The sequence below is a fragment of the Podarcis raffonei genome, chromosome 2 (assembly GCF_027172205.1).
Source record: "Podarcis raffonei isolate rPodRaf1 chromosome 2, rPodRaf1.pri, whole genome shotgun sequence".
Lineage (NCBI taxonomy): Eukaryota > Metazoa > Chordata > Lepidosauria > Squamata > Lacertidae > Podarcis > Podarcis raffonei.
The window spans coordinates 27,687,740-27,715,119 of NC_070603.1; the positions used below are offsets into that span (position 1 = coordinate 27,687,740).

At 47.0% G+C, this 27,380-nt stretch overlaps 1 protein-coding gene across 7 annotated transcripts in view; it reads right to left on the reverse strand.

Annotated features, from left to right (window-relative positions):
- The window catches only part of SDK2 (sidekick cell adhesion molecule 2), a 336,114-nt gene that overhangs the window by 22,821 nt on the left and 285,913 nt on the right, over window positions 1–27,380 (reverse strand). For all 7 annotated transcript variants that reach the window (XM_053375445.1, XM_053375441.1, XM_053375444.1 and 4 more), the window contains 18 exons: window positions 23,641–23,836; window positions 23,173–23,271; window positions 21,877–22,068; window positions 19,235–19,356; window positions 18,353–18,462; window positions 17,346–17,496; window positions 16,342–16,579; window positions 16,051–16,166; window positions 14,961–15,150; window positions 13,993–14,091; window positions 13,076–13,270; window positions 10,357–10,558; window positions 9,854–9,957; window positions 8,656–8,726; window positions 7,578–7,713; window positions 6,747–6,803; window positions 5,203–5,304; window positions 3,320–3,435 (listed from right to left, as the gene is read on the reverse strand). In XM_053375445.1, the coding sequence (XP_053231420.1) occupies window positions 3,320–3,435; window positions 5,203–5,304; window positions 6,747–6,803; window positions 7,578–7,713; window positions 8,656–8,726; window positions 9,854–9,957; window positions 10,357–10,558; window positions 13,076–13,270; window positions 13,993–14,091; window positions 14,961–15,150; window positions 16,051–16,166; window positions 16,342–16,579; window positions 17,346–17,496; window positions 18,353–18,462; window positions 19,235–19,356; window positions 21,877–22,068; window positions 23,173–23,271; window positions 23,641–23,836 (2,496 nt within the window). The remainder of the gene's footprint in view (window positions 1–3,319; window positions 3,436–5,202; window positions 5,305–6,746; window positions 6,804–7,577; window positions 7,714–8,655; window positions 8,727–9,853; window positions 9,958–10,356; window positions 10,559–13,075; window positions 13,271–13,992; window positions 14,092–14,960; window positions 15,151–16,050; window positions 16,167–16,341; window positions 16,580–17,345; window positions 17,497–18,352; window positions 18,463–19,234; window positions 19,357–21,876; window positions 22,069–23,172; window positions 23,272–23,640; window positions 23,837–27,380) is intronic.

Here is a 27,380-nt window from a genome sequence, read left to right on the forward strand (position 1 = left end):
GAAAATTGTGGGGGAGGGGAGGAGTAGCACCCATTTTTCTCTTTGTGGTCAACAATGCGTTTCCAACAATGCTGCTCTTCCACTCCGAAATGTAGAGTGTCATATATATGTATATAGTTAATTAATATTGTTCGTTCCTTGGAATCGCTACCGCCTTTATCAGCATAATAATTTCCTCAAGTCATACAAGTCAGGCAGTAGCTCAACCATCTAGAACAGAGGAAAGGGAACTTGTGGCCTTGCAGGTGTGGCTGCATTCCAGCTGCCATCAGCCCCAGCTGGCGTGGATAAGGGATGGTCACCTGGTGAGAACCAGATGATGGAGGCATATAGCAAGTTTGCCACAGCGAGTAGGGCTGCAGAGGGAGGGAGATTTAAAGAGGAAATCCAGAGATGGAGGGAGGGACAGGTGGAGAGAGGGAGTCCATTGGCATGATGGCATAACTATGACTGTGCCTTATTATCCTGGGTAACAGCAGATGCCCAGGTACAATGCTAAAATAGATTTTACTCTTGGCTCTCTGGCCACCGTCCATTATTTAAACATCTCTCTGTCCTTTGTTGCTCTCTGCTACCCCAGTCCTTTGCCGTAAGTTCAGATGCAGCTAAAGCAAAAAGCACTGTGTTCTTTCCAACTCAGGGCTTATCCACACTTTACCTTTTCTCCTCTCTTTCCAGGCAGGGTCCACAATTTAAAGTTCCATGCCCAAAAGCCCTTTTTGGGCTCCGGATCTTTCCCAGTGAAAACCTGCTCTTTACAGCTCAATTGGAGCAAACGTCAATCCGTGGGAAACCTCGTATTGATGTTTGCTCCAGTTCAGCTTTAAAGAGTGGCTTTTCAGAAGGGAAAGCTTGGGGGCAATTTATTATTATTATTATTATTATTATTATTATTATTATTATTAGGCATTAAAGTGTAGAGCTCTGCCTGGAAAGAGAAGGAAAAAAAGGTAAGTGTGCATAAACTCAAATTTACTCAAATAACTCAAATTTAGAAGAGGCCCAATGAAATCAATATGCTCGGCTAACTTAAATTAATCCCAATGGAACTCCTTTGAGATTCAGTTAGTTGGATACAAGTCCTTTTATATATATAAAATTAAATTATCTGTTTTCCAATTTAGAATATTCATTTAAACAACCTTAAAATATCAATGACTTCCCTTCTGCTCTTTCCATGGTTCATTTTGCATAACATAAATCCCTGCATATTTGATACAAACTACACCATTCAGCATTTCATTACTACTTTCATCAAAACTTATTTACACTGTTGAATTTTTCCTAATGCTGCCGACATTTTCAAGTGTATACAATTCCCTCCCCATATATTCAATAAACATTTCCCAGTCTTCTTTAAACAAATGTTCTTCTTGTTCTCTTATTCTGTAAGTTAGATCCGCAAGCTGCGCATACTCCATCAGTTTAAGTTGCCATTCTTCTTTAGTTGGGACCTTGTTTGTTTTCCATTTTGGGACTAACAAAACACGGGCCACCGTAATGGCATACATAAATAAAAAATTTCAGGATACAAGTCCTAATGCCCAATAAATGTGTGTGCACAGGACATAAATCTCCTTGTTACACACAGAGAGAAATTTTCTTATACCTAGCTCATGCCACTATGTTCCAGAAACTTTTAAGCTGGCCTGTGAAAACACGTTTCCAAAGGCTATGAAATGAATTAAGCACCTCAAAAGATTTTCCCCTGAGGCTTCTCAATGGGGAAGGTGAGCTTCTTCTGTTAAATGGGCACATAACAATTAGGACATGCTGGCCCCTGAACTAGGCAAGACAGCACAGGCAATCCATTTTTCAGCCTTGGCTCATGGGGATGGACTAAGAATGGAGTAGTTAACAGTGCACCTCTGAAGTCACTCTTGGGTGATATCCAGACTTCCACAGAGAAGCCGGACCATCCCACCAAGCCATGAAGTCAAGGCGCCGGAGAGACGGCAGCAAGCAGGCTCCATGGCAACACTTCCCGGCACCCATGGAGGTTTCTTAGGAAACAAGCAAGCAACTTTCCAAAACCGCAGTTCTACTGGCTTGTAAAATGCCCCGCTAGATCACGGATGGGATGCTTGAAGACAGGATGAAGAATGGCTGCGCAGGGATTGGCAAGAGACTAGTTCCAGTTCCACAATATGGTGGCTGGATGCTCTGTCATCTGCCACAACCCAGGGGACAGGCTTCTAAGCACTTTGCAAAAAAAGAGAGTCTATGCTAGGCTTGAACAAATCACATGAACAGCCCAGAACTAAGGTCATTTCACATGCCACAAACATTTGCCATCTGGATAGTTAGGCTTGGTGAAGACTTGACATTTTCATCCCCCAAAAAGTTTTTGATTTGAGTTTCCAATGAAATGAGGCTACATTTAATGTTTTATGTTGTATTTTAATCTTGTTTTTTAAGCTGTATTTCGATCAATTGTTTTTTATATTTGGTGTTAGCCGCCCTGAGCCCAGTCTTGGCTGGGGAGGGTGGGGTATAAATAAAATTTATTATTATTATTATCTCAAGCATATATTGTAATGGCCAGTCTCAGTCTCCTGGAGGAATGCATCTGTTGTAAATTTGCACCTGACACAGGCACACTTTACAGTTTTAAAAGGTGCCGCGCTTGTGCATTTTGAACGCACCCATAAAAAACATAAGGCGCAGAGCAGCCCTTAGTTCCCTAGGGACAAAAGCAATCCTGAGAAGGCACAGCATGTGAAACTCCAGTGTTTTATTTGAAGCTCAACAGCATCACTTGCAGGGGAAATGTAGAAACACATCCCCCCTCCCAAGAAAAATTCTTCCTTGTTTCATTTCCATTTTCCAACAGATATAGGGCTGCTGCAGTCACAGTCCCACCCTATGAATGGATCCAGCCAGAATATCTGCTGGCTTTAAAGTAGATTCCGAACTGCTGCAAGGCACTCGTAGGCCAACGTGGTACCCTCCTGATGATATGGACTACAACTCCCACAATGCCTGACTACTACTCATGCTGGCTGGGGCTGATATGAGTGGGAGGCTTACAACATCAGAAGGGAATCACATGGGCTACCCCAATCTAGCCTGACATCATGCACTGGAACACCATTCCCCATTACTGCAAGAGTTTCTAACATATTAGGCTGTAGAGGAATATGCAAGAAGACGCCGCGATATGTTTATGTGGCAGCAGCAGCAGCAACAACGGCAACTCCCTTTACAAACTCTGCAGTGCAAAAGGTTTCGCCTCCTATCCACAAACGTCCCCCAGGGTGACAAGTGCACCAGCCTTCTTCACCTGTAGCCCAGATCCCTCCCTCCTATGGCCTGGTACCTTGTAGCCTTGGATGTCTCCATTCTGTGCCTCGGGGGGTGGTGGCTCCCATGTGATGTCGAGCTGGGTGGCCGTGGCACTTTGGATGGCCACATTCTGTGGTGCAGCTGCAGGGACTGAAGAGAGCAGAACCGGATGTCAGCGAGAATAATAATAATAATAATAATAATAATAATAATAATAAGAAGAAGAAGAAGAAGAAGTTTATTTATACCCCGCCCTTCCCGGTTCAAAAACCAGGCTCAGGGCAGCTAACAACAAATTTAACACACTTTAAAACACTTAATTATAAAAGCAGCATAAAATACATGAATAACAATAAAATTCAAAATTCAAAAATCCATTAGATAACCCCCAGGGCTAGCTGGCTGAATTGGTCCTACTTGGGCCAGCGAGGAGGCCAGGGGAGAATTAGTTGTGGGGTCTCAGAGCGGGTGATCTTCACAAAAGGGGAGGGGGAGGGAAGAGAAGGGAAATAAAAGGCTGAATTCAGGCTGAATTCAAATTAAAGGCCAGGCGGAATAGCTCTGTCTTACAGGCCCAACGGAAGGAGGTTAAATCCTGAAGGGCCCTCAGGGACAGAGCATTCCACCAGGTTGGAGCCATCATTGAAAAGGCCCTGGCCCTGGTGGAGGATAGTCTGACTTCCTTAGGGCCCAGGACGTCTAAACTATGGTTATTCATGGACCTTAAGGTCCGCTGTGGGGCATACCAGGAGAGGTGGTCCCGTAGATACGAGGGCCCTAAGCCACAAAGGGCTTTAAAGGTCAAGACCAGCACCTTGAACTTGACCGTATACTCCACTGGGAGCCAGTGCAACTGGTAAAGCACTGGCTGAATATACTCCCATGGCAGGGACCCTGTGAGGAGCCTCGCTGCAGCATTCTGCACCCGCTGGAGTTTGTGGGACAGTTTCAAGGGCAGCCCTGCGTAGAGCAAATTACAGTAGTCAAGCCTGGAGGTGACCGTCGCATGGATCACTGTGGCCAGGTCGGGGCGGGAAAGGTAAGGTACCAACTGCTTAATGAGGCGAAGATGGAAAAATGTTGCCTTAGCTGTTGCTGTAACCTGCGCCTCTGTGGAAAGGGAGGCGTCAAGGATTACACCCAAACTCTTAATGGAAGGCACTGGCACTAATTGGGCCCCCGCAAGAGAAGGGAGTTGACTCCTCATCCCCATGCCATCCCGACCCAGCCAGAGGACCTCTGTCTTTGAAGGATTTAGTTTCAATTGGCTCCCACGAAACCATCCAGCCACAGCCTCCAAGCATCGGGTCAGTGTATTCGGGGCCGAGTCGGTGTGGTGCCTGAGTTAATTGATGCTCTGACAAGTCCACGGAGAAGCAGGGACTGTTTTTTTGGTTTGGAATGGATGTTTGTTTACCCTACATGAGCTTCCGGGCTTGGCCACAGACCTGTCTGCTCTTGGGATCCACCCCTAAGGACCTCTTGTTGGCAGCTGCCTCTGTATCGATTAAGGAATGGATCTGCTGGCTTGTTGTGTGGGATTGGAAGCTAATGGGCATGAGACATAGGCAGCTGCCTGACATGGAATCAGGCCACTGGGTCCATCCAGCTCAGTACTGTCTGCACTGACAGGCAACAGCTCTTCGGGGTTTCAGTCCTTCCCAGCCCTACCTGGAGATGATGAGATTTGCACCTGGGACCTTCTGCATGCAACGCAGATGCTGTACCACTGAACTATGGCCCTTACTTGTAGGCTTGCACTAGAGCTGCAGGCAATACAATTGGTTGCTGCTTTAGCCTGCCGGCCTGCTCCCTCCTCAGGCTTATGCTCTAAGCTCTCAGGAAGCACAAGGATATAGGGAAACTTGAGAGAGAAAACGGCTCCTAGAGGGGAAAAAAAAAAGACGCCTGGCTTACCAGCCTCACCCACAAAGACTTCCTGTGGTGAGCTGGTGGGGCCCTCACCCACAGCATTGTAGACACTCATTCGGATCTCATAGCGGCGGTGCTTGTTCAGGTCTGCAGAGGTGAGATTGGAAAGGAGATTGTCATACATGGAGGCAGAGGCAGAGTTTGTTTCATAATTCTGGCGTTGCCTTTAAAAGTAGTGGCGTATATATTCCTGGCTATGATCTGGTCTCACATTTCCCTCCTTTTTGTGTGCTCCTACATGACACTAAGGGACGCGGGTGGCGCTGTGGGTAAAAGCCTCAGCGCCTAGGGCTTGCCGATCGAAAGGTCGGCGGTTCGAATCCCCGCGGCGGGGTGCGCTCCCGTTGCTCGGTCCCAGCGCCTGCCAACCTAGCAGTTTGAAAGCACCCCCAGGTGCAAGTAGATAAATAGGGACCGCTTACCAGCGGGAAGATAAACGGCGTTTCCGTGTGCTGCGCTGGCTCGCCAGATGCAGCTTTGTCACGCTGGCCACGTGACCCGGAAGTGTCTGCGGACAGCGCTGGCCCCCGGCCTCTTAAGTGAGATGGGCACACAACCCTAGAGTCTGTCAAGACTGGCCCGTACGGGCAGGGGTACCTTTACCTTTACCTTTACCTTTACCTTTACATGACACCACTCCCACAACAGTACTAATTCCTTCACAGCCCTTTGCAAAGCTGGCAGATGGTGCCAGGATATTTCTCCAGAAGGTAAGAGGACAGAGCAAGGGCACCAGAAAAAATTAATTGTGACGTCTGGCTTCCAGTATGTGAACCAGCACTTTAGAAAGCCTTCGTGGTTCTAACCAAAGCTAAGCAAGCTGAAGTAAACTTTGTTGTAAAATGAGTCTTAGGCTGCATACACGCTATACGTTTATACCATGTTCAAAATGCATTCTTTCCCTCAAATATTTCAGGCACTGTAATTTACTACTACTGCTTCCCAGCAACCCAGGCATGTGATAGTGCCCAGAATTATTTGAGGGAAAGAATGTGCTTCAAATGTGTTTTAAAAACATATAGTGCGTACACAGCCTTAACAGGCCTTACAGTATTGAAAGGGAGATATTTCATGTAAGCAAAATTCTTCTTCATGAATCTCGGTCCTTACTTCCCTGCCCCTACATAAAGCCCCTAAATTTATCACAAATTTGCTCTCAATTATTCCACTCTAGAAGATAGGAAAGTACCCAAATTAACAGGGGAAACACCATAAAAAGCAAATGTGGACTGCCTGTGTGTTAAAACTGGGAAATCTACTCATGGGGAACTTGCACTTTCTTTTTTGCCAGATTAGGGGTTTTAATTGGAAGCGAAAGAAGCTATCCTTGGGCAAAGGTGACATCCTGGCTTCTAGAAAGTGATGAGCTAACAACAAAAACAAAAACAGGGAAAGAGCTGTTGTTCTCCCTGCTGCCAGTCACCTTCCGTAGGTGACGGTGCTAAAATCTAGATAGGAACCAGATTCAAGAGAGACCAGAAACACAAGCAGAAACGATTGCACAGACAAGAGAAGAAGCACCCACTTACTGTCCAGCTCGTATTGTGTGAGGGAGGCCTCAGTCAGGTTCCGCATGGCATACGTTGCTGTGGGGTGGCAGGTGGTCAGAAGGGAGAAGCAGTCAATGCAGGTTAGCCACATGTAAATAAACATCTCGACAACGCAAGCAGGACTAACAGACATCAATTGGGAGTGAGGGAGAAGCAGCTAGGAGAGAAACTCACAGCCACATCAAAGAACACCGAGAAGTCTCCAACAAAGTATTGGGAAAGGGGGAAAATATCCCAGAGAGGGGTTGTAGCTACCAAAGATGGACAAACCTGACCAGAAAGAGTTTATGGACATCAGGATAGCCTGGGTGATAGATCTTCCCAAATGACTCAAGAGCCCATTGCCACTGGATTCAGCAATTCAACCAAAAGGAAAAGTCTCTCTCAGAGAGAGACACCCTGGCACTAAAAAGGCCGAGCTGATAGGGCTGAATATACCAACCACTTGCTAAGATCAATGTTTTCCATTTCAAACGCACTGGGAACAACAATGTATTATTCTAGGGCAGCTTCTGAATGCTTGCAGCGCTGACTTATGACTACAAGGGAAAATGCTTGTCAAGTCACTTTTGTTACTGGAGAAAGCACTGAGTACACTGGTGCTAAATCTTGGGCAGTACTTAGGACCAGTGTTTGTTATGGGTGGCTTGCTCTGGAATGATGGTTCCCATGCTAGTGTTTGTTGGCTTGGTGTTTTGTTTTTGTTTTTTTGCTGCAGTGTAAGTTGAAGGCAGTGGGCAGGGGCAGACGTTGGCTAAATTCTCACTTTCTCCACTTCCCAGAACCCTTGCTGCTCACAAGCATACTCACAGGTGAGTTCTGCCCATTTTGCACTGGGATTGCCGATACTGCGTGCAGTGAATCCTCGCGCCCCTTCGTATGCCAGCTCCCGGTAGCGGATGCGAAAACCTAGTAAGATGCCATTGATTCTGTCCTCAGATGGAGCCTACGGAAGGAGAAACAGATAAATCAACGAGGGACTCACAAACTATATTTGCTTCCCCTTGCACAGCTGACACTTGCGAGACCAGCTGTCAACAAAAGGATTCTGTCCCATATTACACCTGCTTTCTAAAACCGTCACCTCCCAGTGCCCAGTCAAAAGCTGGAAGTGGTGCTAAAATGCCAGGGTTTCCCTTCCCTGTCACTGCCAGGAGGGAAGCATCACTGGAGACTGGCAAAAGGCGCCTCAGGGTCTTTATATGCTCTTTGCCTTGAGGAATGGATGGGTTGGGTGTACTAGCCAAACTACTGATGCCTACCTCAAGCCAATATTTCACACTGGTTTGGTTAAACATTTCTGTTTCCCACTTTCCAGATCCTCCATAGCCTTCCACCCCCCCTTGCTGCAACACACAAGCAAACTCAACAGAGTCCACAGTTTCATCACCAAAGTCACCTGCCCCATTTTGACAGCAAAACCTTCTTTTGTGGGTGGAATAAAGAATGCTGAGCTGGGGTTAAAGTGTGGAAACTAGGTATATATCTGTGCATAATAGACATGGTTGCAAATCTTATGACCGTTTTCAAACTCAACTTTCTAAGACCATGCTCAAGACCAGGTATAGGCAAGCTCTCCCTTCCAGATGGTTTGGGACTACAACTCCCATCATCCCTAGCTAACAGGACCAGTGGTCAGGGATAATGGGAGTTTTAGTCCCAAAACATCTGGAGGGCTGAGTTTGTCTATGCCTGCTCAAGACAGAGACACTACCAGATTTGCTGGCCATCAGAAATAAGCTTAGAATGCCACCCAGAACCACTGCGCAGCACAGTCATGTTTCATTGGTCAGAAGCTTTTCCCCAAGACAGCGAGAACTCCTGAACATTCCAGTTCTCCTACTCATCAAGTTCCAATGACGGAGAAAGAAAAGGTACATCACCCTACCTGCCAGCGGATCAGTACAGATGTGGTGGTGTGTGGGGTCACTGACAAGATAGTGGGAGCTTCCTCTGGGGCTGAGGGAAGAGGAAAAAATACATGTGAATCAAATGCAAGAAGATCCAAGCTGTTCTTGCTTGTCTTCATGAGACACAGAGCCCTGAGAAATGGCAGGCTACTTGTTACACTCAGCTGACAACTTGCCGTTGGTGGTAAAGGCCCAAACTGGTTACCATTTTACAGATTATTGGTGGCTTTTGCAATTCCAAAGCAGGGAGACAATGGTTTTTGATGACAGAACATTTCCATGATGTGGAATATCTTGGGTCCAGTTGGTACTGGGTGTCCTTTGCCCTCTGTACAATCTGCTGTGCCCATCATTGCCCCTTCCCTATCCCCTTTAGAACCATTTGTTTCCTCGAATTACAGTGGTACCTTGGTTCTCAAACTTAATCTGTTCCAGGAGTCTGTTTGACTCCCAAAACCATTCAAAAACCAAGGTGCAGCTTCCAATTGGCTGCAGGAGCTTCCTGCACTCAATCGGAGGCTGCGTAAGCTGCGTTGGATGTTCGGCTTCTGAAAAATGTTTGCAAACCGGAACACTCAATTCTGGGTTCGCGGTGTTTGGGAGCCAAGCCATTCGACTACCAAGGTACCACTGTATTCTTTCATCGACTCCCGGTTTCTCTACAGATACCGCTCTATGATGCTTTCATGTCCCTATTACCGCTCTTCAAAATTACCCCCAACCTTTCCCATCTACCGGTTTCCTCAACCCCAAGGTGTCCGTCGCAACACTGGTTTTGCAGTCCACAGCAGCCAGCCTCAGCTGCAGCCCCTACTCTCCTCCTCTGTTCTAACAGCATCAGGGCCACTTCAGGCAACGTGCAATGCATGGAAGAGATTGGCCCATAACGAAAGGATATGCAAAGCTAGATGTGGAAGAGGGAGGGAGGTGGTTGAGGATGAAGACAGGTGACTGCAGAGGTTTGACTAGGTTCAAACTCTTTCCTGGTTCTGTTTTTGTGATCTGGATGCAGGAGTGAATGGCTGAAACAGCACTGCTCCAGGTAGACTGGAAGAGGTAAGCACTCTAACCATGTACACTGCAATGGTTTCACTTGCACGAGAACTTCTGCTCCTATAACTGGCAGAGGAAAGTGTCTTGTTCTAAAGTAACTCATGATTTAATGCATTCACATACCAGCCTGTAGTGTGGTGAGTGACTCTGACTCTTCACTGTATTCGCTGTCACCAATATCATTGGTTGCCTTGACCCGGAATTTGTAGGTAGTGAAGGGTTTCAGCCTGCAAAGGGAGCACATGGTACTTGGCTTGTTTTTGGAAGAAAACCACAAGATGCAAACAGATGTACAGGTCTTGCTGTATTCTGCCGCCTGCCAAGCCACTGATTTTTAACACGTTCTACCTTGAGACTAACAAGCTCATTCCCAGAAAAGCTATCTTAATATTAATGGCTAGCCTTGATTCCAGACTCAATGGCTAGCCTTGATTCTAATGGCTAGCCTTGATTCCAGACTCAATACCACTCAGGCAGGAAATTTCAGTTTGGACCGGTGGGAATCTGAGGACAGCTCTGTGACTGGAAGATTTGCTCCAGATCCACTCACATAACAGTCGTCCTTGTCAATGCCACCTTCTTTTCCAAATAAACGTCTCCTTTCATTCCACCCATTGATGTCTCACCTGTTGACTATGAAGGATGTGGTGTTGTGGTTTACGGAGGCAGAATGCAGCACCCATTTCCCATCAGGAAGTTCCCGTGTTTGTACAGTGTAATACCGGACAGGTGAGAGCCCATCACTGCCCGGCTCCCAGGACAATAGTACACTTCTTGACTTGACATCTTCCTGCAACACAACTGGCTTGCTGGGAGGTTGGGGACGGTCTGGGGGGCAAGAGGGGTACAGATCACTGAAGGCACGAAACATGGGGTGAAAATAGACATGGCAGTGACAGTATAGGTTTAAGGACAAATATGAGAACCCATCCATCACCTTGAAGAGAGTTTAATATCAGCTTGAAAGAAATCTGATTTGCACATCAGATCTAGGCAATACCTTATCTATCTGACTCTAACCTATACTGAGTTAACACAACACTTGTTAGTTTACAAACCAGAGAAGCTGAGCTCCAGCATGAGACCCAGAGTGTTCATTGGGTTCCCAAGAATCATATTCTCGTCTCCTTTTTAAAAGTGCTTCCCCCCGACCCCCATGATCAAAAAGGAGAAACCATCTGTATTTTAATGTGATGCTCTCATGGGCTTCTTTAAACAGAAAAATAATGTGATATTTCAATTCAATGAAAGCCACAGGGCTACATAACCACTCCTGAGTCCTGACTATCTTTTGGCTTGTTTTCTGATTCTTTGGGAGGCAGTGGGGGGGCAATTTGCTCCTGGAGAAGTACATAAGCTTCAAATAGCCCCATAGAAGCACAAGATTGGGGGGAGGGGGTGGAGTTCATTCATGGACTGATGATGAGAGACCTCTTTTTGGTATTTGGTACAGTGTTTTTGTGGGTGGCGCTGTGGTCTAAACCACAGAGCCTAGGGCTTGCCGATTGGAAGGTTGGCAGTTTGAATCCCCGCGACGGGGTGAGTGCGCGTTGTTCGGTCCCAGCTCCTGCCCACCTAGCAGTTCAAAAGCACGTCAAAGTGCAAGCAAATAAATAGGTACCACTCCGGCGGGAAGGTAAATGGTGTTTCCGTGCGCTGCTCTGGTTTGCCAGAAGCGTCTTAGTCATGCTGGCCACATGACCCGGAAGCTGTCTGCAGACAAACGCCAGCTCCCTCGGCCTATAGAGCGATATGAGTGCGTAATCCCAGAGTTGTCCGTGACTGGACCTAACGGTCATGGATACCTTTACCTTTTTATGGTGTTTTTAACAGAGGCCTTAAAATCCTGTGCCTGAGAGATATAGTGACTCAAGTAGTAAAAAGCAGAGGTGTATAAAATAAAAAAACTTTTTTAAAAAATCACAAAACAGCATGGGGTTGGTGGAGGGTTGTATTATGGACTCTAGCCAATGGGTGTCTTTTTGACACATGAACCATCGCATTCTATACTAGATGATTGTAAAGGGGGAGTTATGGGCACTAACTCCAGAGGGCCAAGCTCTTTTGGCTCCCCAATGTTCCTTATCGTCAGGGGACGGAGGAGGCAGAGTGCAGAGCTGAGAACTGCTTCAGTGGCCTGTTTCTCCTCCTGCTGCCATGGAAGGGGGCCGAGCACAAGAGAGGAGGAGCCACAGTCACTGTATTTGGCTCCGCCCTCTTCCTCCTCCTGAAACACGATGCACCCCACCCCAATCTTTGGCGCAAGTTGGCGCCTCTGGGAGGAGCCTCCCTAGTTTCTCTATATTATACAAAATTGTCAGGAATGCCCTAATGAACCATTCAATTATTTATACACAAATGACACTTCCAATTAAAAACAAACAAACAAACACCAGATGATGTGCATTGTGGATCTCTGGTGAGCCTACAGAACATTGCTTTTCTAGTTTTGTGAAATCCAGGTCTGGAGAAAACAAAAAGGCTTTCCCATCCAGCTGTAGCTTGAGAATCTAAAATCCATGTAGATTCATTACAGACCAACCTCCTCTTTATATCAGGAAAGTGCATTAGCTTAAGGTCAACATATTTTGCCGAATGAGTTAGAAGCCTGAGGCCCAAACCAGGTGTGGCATGGGACTTATTTGATCTGAAAGCAGTTTTGGAAGTCTGCAAGTCGAAGCAGATGAACAGCTGTATGCTTAACCATTTTTGTCCAGCTGTTCTTTCATACAAAATCCCTCCCTCCCTCCCCAACTTATTTTCCCACTCACTTAGGTGCCGGGGGGGGGGGTGAATGTAGCTTTATCTCAGGAAGAAAAGGAGCTGTGGGGTGGGGGCAGAGCAATTTTGAGTGGAAAATGGCCAAAAGGAGGTGATATCTGTCATTCCTCTACTCAAAACTGGCAGCACCAAAAGATTAAGACCTCCCTCTCCCCCCAAAAAAACCAACTAGAGGAAAGACACACATGACTGCATATCACAAACAGTAAAGGCCTGAGGGGGTACAATTCTGACAGAACTACTTCATACTATGAGTGCGCATGCCATATTTTTTATGCTCCATCATAAAAGAACTGCTCTGCATCTAGAAAACTAGTGCATCAGCATGGTGTGCTAGGTGGTGTGCAGGAAGCTTTCTTTAAAAATCATATGGATAAGTACTAAAAATATGGCACCGCCACCTAACATGTGAAGTGGAAGAGTCCAGAATTCTACTTTCTCTATCGGCATTTGGTGTCTGCAATTTTGTAGGTGCTCAACCACACTGGCCTTGATGCATTGCATGCATTTTAGAGCTTTCCTCCCAATTCCAGGCATGTTGTCCCTTCCTGGAAAAAAAATTACCTCTCTTCTCTGTAGTCACCACCAACGCTTCTGCTGCCTCACCCCAGCCCTTCCGGGTCTGTGCTGTGATACGGAAAAGGTAGGTCGACTCGGGTCTGAGACCAGTAGCAGTAAACTGCCTCGCGCTGGGGTTGAGAACTTCCACGCTGGCAGAATTGGCGGTGGTGGTGTTGAGGCGGTGAGTGATCTGGTAGGCTGCATGCAAGAGGAAGACAAACCCAAACAGGAAATGATTGGGGAGAGGACACAATCCCCATATCCCGACTTTAGTCCAGGAGGAAGTAGATCAGAACCATGGAAATGGTTTTAGGAGAGGTTACACATGGCTGGCGCGGTGGGCTGGTTTCCTTTATCCTCTCCATTCAAGGTTGGCCCAAGATGTTTCAAGCACTGGAGGCAAAAAGGTCCTGTGGTTGCCCCCATAATGGGGGGGGGGGTTTAGGCTCTGCAAGGGCTTCCCTCCAAGGAAAAGCCCTTGCAAAGCCTCACCACCCTGCTGGGTATCTGTGGGAGATTTGTCAAGGGCCTCTCCTCTTGCCAAATGTCCCTTCCCACTCAGCGGCGAGGCTTTGCAAGGGCTTCTGCTTAAGGGCCTCTCTCCTGTGTTTCTGTCAGCTGAGGCAGCTGCTTCATCCCGCCTAATGGGTGGACCGGCTCTGCCTCCCATAATTCCTCTAGTGCAGGCATGGCCAAACTTGGCCTTCCAGATGTTTTGGGACTACAATTTCCATCATCCCTGACCACTGGTCCTTTTAGCTAGGGATGATGGGAGTTGTAGTCCCAAAACATCTGGAGGGCCAAGTTTGGCCATGCTTGCTCTTGTGGCACTGAACTGACATTGAGAATTGTAGACAAAAGTTGGGTGGGGAGCCACTCTGGTCTACAATCTCCATGGTACGTAGGGGTTGCCTGCTTACCCAGAATGATGCCATTGGGAGCAGCAGGTGGCTGCCAGATTAGCCGTACAGAAGTTGTTCTTACTTCAGGGAAGAGAATGCCCACTGGAGGCCCAGGTACTGGAACACAGGAAGACAGGGAGGGGTGCACAGATTAAGTTTAGAAGGAACACATACATTTCTGTGCACCTAGCCAGAGAACAGACTTTTAATGCAAATACATACATAGCCACAGGGTGCAAACACACACACACACACACACACACACACACACACACAGATAAACATACGCTGCGCTTAAGGTGACACTCCCTAGTCTATTATTTGAAGACTGGGACTGTGTTTAGGGACATGGAGCTGCTAATCTTGCAATGTCATGACTCTAAAGCAATCACCGCTGTGGTGTACCCATCTAGCATTGTGGCTAAAGCATAGCACTAGCGATCGAGGAAGTCGTTGGTTCAAATCTTGCCTTTTCCATGAAGCCTCAACACCCTCCCTGCAATATGAGGGCAGTAATACTAATCTAATGTACAAGTTTGTTGTAAGGACTGAAACAAAATTAAGTACACGACGTACTCTAAGCACCTGAAAGCAGTCTACAAATGCCAAGTATTATTATTATTTCAGCAAGTGCTATTAGAACTCCATACAATCATAGAATCATCCAGCAGGAAGGGACACTGTGGGTCAACTAGTCCAACCCCCCGCCAATGCAGGAATTCTGCCCACAGCCATCCCTGGGTGGGCTCGAACCACCAACATTCTGGTTAACAGCCAGACGCACTGACCCATTGTGCCACAGGCTCTCTGGCTTTTCATGATGTACAGTTTGTCCTCAAATGGTATGTGCTATAAGGCTTAGCCTTTCTTTTTCATTTGCTTTCCCAGGACTCTGAATATCTCACAGACCACCCTGTTTTCCCCATCCTTTCTCTCCCAGAGTTAAGCTTTCCTTCCACCATATGGGTTGCTGTTGGGACACCTACCGTCATCGAGTGTCCGTTCCAGGATGGGCGGATTGCTGGGCACACCATCGCCGATGCGGGTGAAAGCCAGCACTCGGATCTCATACAGAACATACTTGCCCAAAGCTGTGAGCTGGGCACTCCGTGAAGCGTTGCCCTCCACCAACCAGAACTGAGCCCGTGTGTCCGAGTCCTTCTCTTTATACATGACCTAGAAGAGAACAGGGACAAACCATGGAGGGAAGGAAGAGACAGCGGCTCAGATGAACACTGCGGCCTTCAACAAGCGGAAAAAAGCTGCATTGTGCTGCCATGTTGCAGACATATATACACAGAGCATGTAGCTTGGATGACCAGCATTGGGCTGCTGTATGTTAGAAGCCACAGAGCCTAGGGCTTGCCAATCAGAAGGTCAGCGGTTCGAATCCCCGTGACGGGGTGAGCTCCCGTTGCTCGGTCCCTGCTCCTGCCAACCTAGCAGTTCGAATGCACGTCAAAGTGCAAATAGATAAATAAGTACTGCTCCAGCAGGAAGGTAAACGGCGTTTCCGTGCGCTGCTCTGGTTCACCAGAAGTGGCTTAGTCATGCTGGCCACATGACCCGGAAGCTGTCTGCAGACAAACACCGGCTCCCTCGGCCAATAAAGCAAGATGAGCGCCGCAACCCCAGAGTCGTCCGTGACTGGACCTAACGGTCAGGGTTCCCTTTACCTTTACCTATATTAGAAGTACCAGATATTGCTTGGCATGGCAGTTAACGCAGGTAGCTCCCTCCCCAAAGAAGCTTGCCACGTCCTCAAAATGTTGAGAAAATCTGGGCCAAATACCTCAGCCCAACACCAGTTGAGAGACTGAGTTACAATGGCAGAGGCAGTTGGTGAACAGGTTCACAGGATCACAGTAAGCTGTGGGCTGGGACAGAAGGGCCTAGCTGAGGCCTGTGACAGTGGGGGCCTGCAGGTAGACACCAATGGGCCAGGCCGCTGAGGAAGAAAAGGAGACTAGCTCTGGAATGATAAGGGGGCTTCAGGATGAGGGACTGGCAGATTTTAGGGAGCGGGAAGGTGGGGCAAGAGAAAAGTCAGCATTTCACTGCATTCCCCACACCCACCTTGTAGCCCAGAACCAGCCCGTTTCGGTCAGCCTCTGGGATGTCATTCCATCGCACCAGCATAGAGGTAGAGGTGGTTGCCAAAGCTGATATGTTGGTGGGTCCAGACGAAGGCACTGCGTGCACAAAGAGAAGAACCGAGGGGAGTCAGCGCTTCACCAATGAGTTTCTCTGAGATGGCTCTGCGAGAGGTAGGTCACCTGAGCAGAGACTTGAGCCTCATGTTCAGAGTTCCAGGCCGACCATGGGAGGCCTGCCCAGACTGTCTCAAGGGCCTGGTGGAGAAGATACCTGACTCTCGGGTTCTTCCCACCACGGTCTGGCTCCATGGCCCGGGCCCAATGGCATTGAAAGCCTGCACCTGCACACGGTACTCCGTCCATTCTTCCAGGTCTTCAATGGTGAACTCACGCTCTACACGGTCATGGATGGTGTTGGCCAGTGTGCGGCCACGCCCATCTAGGCGTGAGTAGCGCAACCGGTAGCCCACTGACTCGGGGCTGCCGTTGTACTCCGTCTCTGGCAGAGGCTGGAAAGAAAGGGAGCCTTGTTGTTGGCCTGCAGCTGAGTCCTTTCCAGAATCCTCGCATGAAAAAAACAAATCCCATACTGTTTGAGTGAATTTCTTTGCCTCAATGGATATGGGACAGAGACCATACTGGACCTTGTAGGTGGTACCCTCCCAACACCCAATTCCTATCTCCTTGCCCTCTGTGCACAAATAACATGCATCTAAAAGGCATGGGCTAGAACTCCTGAAAACTCTTTTAAAGCAAACTTCAGTTCTGATTTGAGGTGATTGCACCACAGATTGGAGCAGAATTCCACCACTAAAGTTTGGCTTAGCACAGAATTTGGTGTCATCTCTATCTGGGACAAGTACTTAGGGATTCTTCTGTTGCTGCTGGGCAAAAGACAGTTGTCATTTGCATTAAGGAAACAAGTACTGAGTAGACTGTATTGATTCAAAATGGTGCCCACCATGAGACAATTGGTGTTACATAGGTCTTCTTATTTCCAGTAGGGCAGTTAGAGGTAGAATTGACCTGTAGGTCTATATCGTTAAAGATGGATAGGTACATCCCTGGCCTAGTCGTTTTATACCTGCCACCATCGAATCCAGCCTCAACTGGAGTTGTTCACCCCATCTATCTTCCAGTTAATTTCAGATCTGTCCTACATAATTTTGACTTGCCTAGTAAACAATGGGCAGCCCCAGTGCTGGTTCATTAACCCTGTTTTCCCCCCTCCAGAAACAATGATGAGGCCTAGTGCCTTTCTGAGCTACTGCTCACCATCCATCTCAGCCAGAGACTGGTTTCGCTGGCTGTCCGCAGTGTAATATTGGCAGGAGATACATCAGGTGGGGCTTGCAATGTCTGGATCCTGCGGGAAGGCAGGCTGGGTGGGCTGGTGCCAACTATGTTCACTTGTCGCATGCGGAAGCTGGGAGGAGAGAGGAAATGGATTAGTGTTGGAAGGAACTGCAAGGTGGCATAGGAATAACCCACCCTGCCTAACACACACACACACACACACACACGCACACACACACACACACAAATAGGACTTTGAACACCCCCACTTGCATGCCCTGAGAGGCCTCCATTGGCTCCTTTCCCTTCCTTGCACTGCCAACAGGAGAGCTACTGGGTGTGTTGTCACAATCTCTGTTGACATACAAAGATGGCTTAATTAGGCTGGCATTACACGCCATTCCTTTATCCTATTAGCTAATGCATTAATTTTGAGGGAAACGGTAGAAGGTCCTTAATGACACCCACAAGCCTCATCCCTTCTCATTCCCCAGTTTTAGCCCGACCACAACCCTCCTGGCTGTAGCTTTCAAATACTAGCAGATGAGAGTGTCACAAGAGATTTGGGGCCGGGTTCCCCTTTGCTTTCCTGTCTTTTGAGCTCCTTCTCATGGTGCCTTTTACCTCTTCAGCTTCCGACACCTCCTCCCAGTCTTCTGCCTCTTCTCTCTCTAACCACTCATTGTCACCCCACCACCAACCCCCAGGCTCTGCGAGTTCTCCAGCTGGTTCCTCCCACCATTCCTCTGTGTCCAACCAATCCTTGACAGCAGGATGCCTCTGAATCTGAGTTGCTACAGAGAAATAGTAAGAGGTTGTTGCCTTCAGACCTTTTTCTGGGCTTCCTGGAAGCACCTGGTTGGACATTATGGAAAGAAGGATGCCGAACTAGATGGATCTTTACTCTGATCCAGCAGGGCCCTTATGTTTTTATGCATGCTCAACCCAACACCATCCTTTCAATCTTCCCCAAAAGCAGCAATCACCTGTAGTATGTGTAGGGATTGAGGTTGGGCACCTCCATGGAGCGGGCATCTGGCTCATTAGACAGCTGGTGGATGAGGGTCCACTCCTCGCTCTCACCAATCTGACCCACCTAGGGAAAGGGCAAACAAGACAATGAGCAGGACTGGGCAAGCATCATCGTTGCATATAGTACGGCCAGTTTCTCTGCTCCTTGACAGTGTAAAATGTATTAGCTAAAGCTGTAGAGTTTGGTGTGTGTTGTCAGAGACTGAAGAGCAGGACACTTTTTGCCTGATGTGTTTACACCATCAGTAAAAATAACCTCCACAGTCTACCTCATGGCTGGGCCAGCCCTGAACCTCCGCCTTCTCTTAGTTTGTGAGATTTCACTAGACATTGTTCATATACTTACTGCAAAGCTCTTTTTGCAGCAAGGATTAGAACTATTTTAAGAAAACATGAGAAATTTTCAGGATATCAAATATATTTAAGTATCAAATGATGTGCTTCTCAAATAAGATTGTGGATTACGCACAATACACAGTCCTGCTTATAGCTCATATTTCCTGTTATTCGACACACTGTTCTCTCTGTATCCAAACTGCCAGGCTCCTCCCTTCCTCCCTGCCTTCTGCTACTGCAATTCCACCCCCCCACCCCACAGATGCCTGAAATTAAGCAAAGTCAATGCATGCAAAATTAAAATTTTAATCGTATTCTCAGTGGAGGATGTTGGCTCCCTGCCACTGAGTTTACGTGACTCCTGATGGCAGAGATGCTTCTTTAACTTTAATACAACAGTTGCTATCCTAAAGGCTAAAAAGAAGAAGAAAAGGAATGAGAGAGCTTCTTCTGCTGCTGGCTTCTCCTACCGTCAGATGTGTCCCTTTCCAATGGCTTACCTGAGCCTCCACTTGCCACCTGGAAATGGATGTCTTGCCATCGTAACCAGGACGGAACTGAAGTGTGACTGAGCGGGGACCAATGTTGGAGATGCCCAGGTTCGATGGGGCTCCAGGTAGCTCTGCAGGCAAAGAGAAAGCAAAGATGGAACTTGAATATCTACAGCCCATGGATTAGAGGCATTGGCTCAGCCGTTCTTTGTCCTTCTCACAGTGGCTAAATCCTGCACTGAAGAAGAACTCTCCATCTAACAAGGCAGAGCAGGAGAAAGCACCACTTGATTATGCAAAGTCGAAACTGTAGTATGCTATGAGCTGCTGGTGGCAGTGGTGATGGGGACTTGAGATGCAGTGAACCAAAAAGATTTTTAGGATGGAAAATACAGATTAAAGAAGTTACATGTGCCAAACACTATAGTTGAAGGGCAAATATCCATCAACGTCTGTTAGGATTTTACATAAGCCGATGCTGGCTAGTGTGATTAGTATAAGTCACATGAGATGTCTGAGAAGAGTGTGGGAACGGAAGACTGTCTTATCTCTTCTGTCTGAGAGTGTTATTGGACTGTACTTTCGCTTTTGCTGTATGCTTTTTTTTTCTCTGCCAGAGTTTGGAGGGCACAGACGTGATTATGGATTCTCTGTATATATTGTGAATAAAACGTAGTTTAGATCTACGGATGTTTCTATCTTCTTGCTGTGTGATGCCAGAAGACTTGTGTCCACTTTTCATATGAGAAGTGTCGCAGAGGGGCACTCTGGAGTGAAGGGACATGATATTCCAGAGATGTGCCTACTGGGAGACACTCAGAGGTACTGGGGGTCTGCCGTCCCCCCAGGAGTGTTTACCCTCAACAATGTCAAGTGTGGCAATCCAACCAGGAGGAGAGGGGAAGGTCAAGGCTAAGAATCTTTCTCTTTCGCTCCAACCAGAAGCAACCATTGTGGATTTGTTACACTATGTGCTTCTAAAGGTATTGTTCTTCTTCCCTAGGCACAAAGGTCTAAATGACAACTAATTGATACATGGGATAAACTAAATAATGCCATGCCCATCCAAAATGCACATTAAAGAACAGGAATTGAAGAACAAGAGGATCATCGGTGGCCAACGTGGTGCCTTATTATGATGCATTATAAGGCTGTGGCATCCTTGGATTAGGTCTGACAAAAGTTCATGCCTCAAACAAATATTTGAAGTGATTCAAATATTCATCAAATTTAAAACTCCCATCTCATGAAGGTCACAAGGGGAGCTGTCAGCGCTTTCTGTAATTTCATATTCATTACTCCGATGTTTGTTAATTTAATAACTCTGAAGCTTGTGAGTGGTTGGTTGTTGTCAGATTGTGGGGGCCATGCTATCTGCCCGCATGAAGGAGGCCCACACTTGAATTAATTGAATTACTCAAAAGAACAAATATTGAAGCTAATTGGGATTGGCAAAGTCAAAGTTCGCACAGACAAACTGAATTAAATCAAATACGGACAACTTATCTCTCCACGAAAGCGCGTTTTTAAAATTCTGCTCATGAGGACTTGAAACAACGAGATGTAGATTCATCCTTAGTAAAAGGCAGTCCCTCTCTATAAATGCTCCTAATACCTTAGATATGGCTTGCTGCCTGAAGGTTAGGAAAGCGGCAGAAATATACAGAGACAGAATTATAAGGTTTGGGCTGGTGCCTGTAGTTACATCCTCAGTCTTGAAGGATCACCGCAGAGAAAGGTCTATTGCTCAGTGTCTCAACCTGAAGTCCCTCAAAGGCTGAGCTAAGAGCTTACATGGGGTATAGATGGCAATTCTTCATGAAAACAGGCATAATAGCCACTTATCCCAAGTCAACAGCCCCTTCTGTTGCTTCATCCTTCAAGTCTGATTCCATGTTTAAGGGGCAAATTGGCCTTGCAAGATGTCAGAATCTCAGAGAGACTTTTTTCCCCATAGCAGGTGCTGCTAGCCAATGAAACATGAAATGTGGCTGTGAGATGCCGGGGTTCGCAGCACAGGTAAACAAAGCAAAGACAGGAGTACTGATTTAGGACAAGTCTTTCTGCACAAGAAGTACATTCCAGCCACAGTTTATGGAAAGCACAAGAATAACCTTGCAGGGCATTTTTTCAGCTGGAAATTTTTTTTTCATTCTGGCACCTCTCATGTGGGCACCATTGCCATTATAACAGAACAAGGGAGGCATTCATGCTGAGAAAATAACAACAACAACAACAACCAATAAATCAACCTCTCTTCCCCACAAATATTCACACAATCACAGGGAAGTGTGTGCCACTACATTTCTGAATATGATACATTATTATGTGAATCCAGTTGCCCTTTGATGTAGTGTTTCTAAAGCTGGGAAGACACTGGGTTATTCAAGAGATTCCTGTCTGTTCTTATTATTAGTGGGCTTGCAATATGATCATGCATATGTCCAACTATATAGCGGTCTCTGCCCAGATAACCTATTTTCACTTTATCAGTGTCTCAAAGAGGGTTCAACTGGGTATCAGTACATCTGATGTAAAAAAAAAAAAGGAAAAATCATCTGTATCTGGGACTTCCACTACTCACTGAAGCATTCTGCAGGGACCTAGGCTGTGGTGCTCTGCTGAAGGCAGGGTCCGTAAGTCAAACTTACCGGGAGGCACTCCTGAGGAGATGGTGGAGGAGGAAACTTGTCCCTGGCCTTTCGAGGTCATGGCTGCCACTTCAATGGTGTATGTCGTGAGGGCAGTGAGGCCAGTGACGCGGTATTCCAGTGTGACGTTGGGCAGGTAGTGTGTTACACGGGTGTTGGTGCGGTTGTATTCTTCCCAGGAGATCCGGTAGCCTGAAGGAGCCCAAAACATACACAGATGTGTAGAACTGCACAACATTCATTTAAAATCCAAGGCATAAACAGAACGTGCCCGATAAATCTGGTGGCCTTAAGCCAGAGACTTAGGCCTCACCAACAGTTCTTTGGGGGTTCTAATTTATATTGCTTTAGTGCTTCCACTAGTTCATTAAGCTTCCTGAGGCTGAATGACACATTATGGCTAACGCATAGCATACTATTATGTCTTCTCTTCTTTCTTAATTAGAGGCATCAGGTGGAGAGGGAACTGTTGTTCTGATCACAGCATAAGAGAGCAGAATGCCTTCTCTCCCCAGAGAGAGGAGTCATACATACATGCCCATGTGGCAATAGGGCTCAGTAAAAAGCAAAAGTTCTCACTAATGCTAAAATGAGGTTTACCTAAGCTTCATGGACACATCTGGGAGCGGGGTGGAGAGGAGAGGGGCCAGGATGTGATTTCCATCCCAATCATGTTTGGAAAGGGAAGAGATGAACCTAAATTCCCAATGCGCTGTTATCAGGATAACTTGCTCCCTATGCCTTATGCTTAACATAGAGTTGGATCCTTCAAAATCTATTCCAAATCTATCACCAGGGAAGCTCCATGAGGCCTGAAGCAAACAGATGTGATGCTTGGTTCCAATTCCCAAACTATTCCTCGTGCTGAAATCAAGATGGCTTCCAGGCTGTTAGTTCACAGGGCTAGTGGATACATATCTCCTCTACAGAAGTTCTCTTAGGTAGTAGAAAGAATGGGTCTGAGCAGTTTTCCACTTGATCCACAATTTCTAGGCAATTCGGGTTTTCTCCGGATTGACGTTTGCTCCAGTTTAGAGCTATGGAGTGGTCCCCCTCTTGCCCCACTCCTTCCCAGGGAAAACTCTCTCTATAGCTCTAAACTGGAGCAAACGTCATTCCAGATAAAACCCGAATTGCCCCCATGGCAAAGCAGTGGGACAAGAGGAATTTTGTATAAGCCCTGAGTTCTTTCCATTGGCACCAAGGAAGAAATGGGCTCCCTGTTCCCTGGTCCAGTTAATCACCCCTTCCCCCCTCACCCCACCCATCTCCTCCCCACCTGGAGAGATTTATTACCTGTCAGAATGCCATTCTTTTCCAGGGGCTCTTGCCAGCTGACCTTCAGGGATGTGTCGAGGATCTCGTTGAAGCTGAGGTGTCCCACTGGACCCGGAACTAGCCAAACAAACAACCCCACCACCCAGAAAGTTACAACAGGACAAATGCTTCATATAGGAATTCCTCAAGGAAATCAAAAAAGGGAAGCTGCTGGTCACTTGACTCTTCCCAGGGCCCCCTCTGGGGTTTGGGTGAAAGGATGACTGCAGTGGACGCAGTCAAGATGGAGCCCGGGGCCTTCAAGGGCATCACTGCAATCTCAGCAACGACGTGTCGGGCTCTACAACTGAGGGCAGTGTCAGACTCAAGACTTTCACAGTGGAAGGTGACGTTCTAAACTCATGTTGACCGGAAGGTTAGGGGTGTGTGGACATACAGGAACCCAAGAGCTGTGCCTGTGCCCAGCTCCAAAGGGAAAGGCCGTACCGTCCTCATGGGTGCGCAGCAGCTGCGGGGGGCTGCGGGGTCCGTCGCCTGGTGTGGTGAAACACAGCACCGAGGTGAAATACTCTGTAAACTTCTTGAGGCCTGGGATATATCCCACGTGGATATTGTCTTGGAAGTTAGGGCGCACTGTCACTACAGTCATATCTTCTTCCTGTGCTGGTTCCCAGGCAATCAGCTGAGGAATAAATGAACGACATCATGGTTGCTCAGAAAGGAGGAAGTGAAGGCAGACCACATGGCATGGGGCTTTATCTTTCTGGCCCCATATTGTGCACAGGGGCCAGCTCCAGATTAGCACTCTTTTGCTGGTGTGATTCACTTGGGCAACAGCAAATTTATGTTGCACAATTAAAAGTAGATTTGTGTGGCGTTTGCCCTCCTAGGTGTGTGACATCATACTGGGTTCATAAGAAAAGGGTTAACTAATTGTAAAATTACTAACCAATGGGAACCCAAGGGGCAGAGTTAACTGTGTATAAGGATTAAGCACAGAGATTTTTTTTTGAGAGAGTTAGAGTTAGGGTGGTTGAGAAGACAGTCTGGAGTTAGAAGACAAAGAGAAGATAAATCTGTGGGTTGGGCTAGTCTGGTATGAGAGAGTGAGATAATTTGTTAAGAGGAGTCAGTCAAACAGTTGAGATAATCAGTCAGAAGGTATTAGGAAGGTATAGGCTGGTAAAGAAACTAAAGTTAAGATACTGACAGGAATATTATCTGAGAAACCATAAACTTGTTAATGTTTGTAAAATAAACCTTTTTTTTTGGTTCACTTTTAACAACTGTCTGGACTCAGTGTTTTACCCGAGAGTAACGGGTTGGTGGCAGTGGGGAAGCAAGCAGTGGTGGCACAGGGATCAATAGACCGTTAAACGTCCGGGGACCCTGTGCGATCGCCACAATTTGGCACTCTCTTGTACAACAAACCTGCTTCCAAAAAATGGGTGAGAGGGGTGGAGAAAGTAGGGGGGGGGAGGAATTTTTGAGTTAAGAAAAGTATCGAAAAAATGCACTGGAAAGTGTGGGGTAATAGCAACATTGGGAGATGCTGTGTAAAATCTATGCAAACCAACCAAAGGGGGTGCTTGATAAAAAGCAAGGAATTTCCGTGCAAATTTTGTGCAAGCACAAAATGGGTGCTCAAAAAAAGAAAAAAAAAGGGGGAGCTCTGGTGAATGGGGAGAAAGGGCACTTTGCACAAACAGGGCAGAACTTGGGCACACTGCTAACACTTCTCTTTCTAGAATCCTAAGGGGTACTCCGGCCTCAGGACTCCAGGCATAAACATACAGGACTCCCCCAAAGCCACTCCATTCTGGTCTGGGACAGAGCAGAAAGCAAGAAAAGAGGCCAATCTAGGGTTGCCATATGTCTTCTTTTACCCGGACATGTATCACGGGTATGTAAAATGAGTGTCGTCATAGCGATCCACAGTTAAAAGTAGAAGTCTGAAAATGTGTCCTCTTTTTTGCTCTTCAAAATGTGGCAAGCTTAACCATGCTTCAAGGTGCAACTGCTGCAGCAGTCTCTCAAATTCCCTCTCCCACTGCGTTATGTGAATACCGTCTCAATTACACTGGTGAAACCACCTTTCCTTCCTCCCCAAGAGGAGAGCCAATTCGCCACCACCTCACATCCTTTAACCATGTAGCTAGAACTTGCCGTGATGAGACTGAATCCCATCCCCAAACAGTGACAGTCTAGAAGCACTCATAACTGCAGAGGACTCTGTGTGCTGCCTGCAAATACTCTGCATGGGAAGCCATAGGGCTGCTGTGTTGCAGAGACTCTGCTTCTTCCCTTTTGCAAAATGGGCAGAAAGGAATGGTGTGGTGGATTGCCCAGGGTAGTGGAATTGTTGCTGCCTGTGCCTCTGGGGTCAGGATTGTTTTGTGCATGTGGTGATACAGAGACATTTGGGTGCTCTGTGTTCACTTGCACCATCTGTGTGTGGGTGTCATCACTGACACACACACCCCTTCTAGGTGGGAGATGTATTTGCTCTTTTCCACCATCTTGGGATTTCCCCCCCGAGTGGCATATTCTCGTCCCCTGCACAACCGGGGTACAGAATTGCTCTGCCCTGGTTAGTATCTGGTAGGCAAAACTACAGGGTATGTGGATGAAATTGCAAGTTCTGTAAACAGAAATATTATTTCTGCAAGGTGGTTTTTTCCTTCTTTTGGTTGGTTCCTTTTTTCCCCTTGAAGGAAGAAAGACAAAGAGCTATTATATCCTATTATATCCAGCAACATAGTCATTACAGCAAATGCCTGGAAGAAATTGCCAAGGAAAACTGACCCACTCATTCTTTTTACCCAAGTTCAGGGATAAAAAACCAAAATAAAATAAAATTATAGGTTGGGGGTGCGGGTGCAAGTAAGAAAGAAAGAAGCAATTGATTCTTATAGACGTTTTGTGTTCAGTAATCCAAGTTGCTATTCTTAGTGCTGCAGCCCTAAGGTGTAAACACAAGTGTTGGTGCATTCATCTCAACAATCAGTGTCATTGTCGAGGCGTTTAATAAATTGTGTACATAATAGCTGCTGCTTTTCATTTGCCGACAATAATTTTGTTGTCTAGTGCCAGCAGTACGGCATAGCCCAACAGCAAAACGAGCGCTAAAACCATGTTAGTCTCTAGTCCTGAACAGATATTTTAAACAACTAAAGTCCTTCCAGTCACCTGCTATGCCATGCTTTTCATTTTTATTTTTTTGTGGGATGCAGTGCAGAGTAAGGATTTTGAGGACACACCATTCTTAATACAGTGGTACCTTGGGTTAAGAAATTAATTCATTCCGGAGGTCCGTTCTTAACCTGAAACTGTTCTTAACCTGAGGTACCACTTTAGCTAATGGGGCCTCCCGCTGCTGCAGTGCCGCCAGAGCATGATTTCTGTTCTCATCCTGCAGCAAAGTTCTTAACCCGAGGTACTATTTCTGGGTTAGCGGAGTCTGTAACCTAAAGCACCTGTAACCTGAAGCGTCTGCAACCCGAGGTACCACTGTATAACTTAAGGGACCTATTCGCACCTCCGAGGCATGGATGGCCTTGCTCTGCCTCCCTACTTTCCCCCTATAGCAAGTATTCTGGACTTGGTTACATGGTGAGCCACATGCTCCAAAGCAAAAGGCAAAGATCCAAAAAAAGTTTTTGCAGAGCAAGCCACAGTGCCTATATTGGAGGTGTAGGGAGCCCATGTCCACTTGTGATTCGCTGATGAGGCGAGTGGGCGGGACCAATTACCCAGGCAGCAAGCTCCGCCCAGAGGCTTCCTTTTCTGCCTGGGAAACAGTCCCTGGGACTTCCCACGTCTGGGTAATGCCAGCCTGCAATGGCACCCACCAGAGAGGGTGCCCAGCTGCAGCAGGTAGGGCATACCAGACCTGTCTGCCTCCCTTCACTCCTCTGTTGTTCACCGGGCAGAGTAGGCGCTGCCAAAAAAGTAGGTTCTTCTAAGTAGCATCTTGGGGTGATCCTGACTGAAGCTGAAACTGTGAGACAGGTGAAAATGTATGGGCACCTGTAAATGTATGGCCTTATAGCTGACCAAGGTCTGATTAGCTCCATTCCACCATATTGGAAATGGAGTATTTGTAGGCTGAAAGCACTTGGTTCTTGAGGCCAAGACATCTCCCTTCATCCCTGACAGACATTAGCACCCTGGCAGGTGACGGAAGAACATACATGTAGTGCCCATGTGGCTTTGGCTGGACCTAG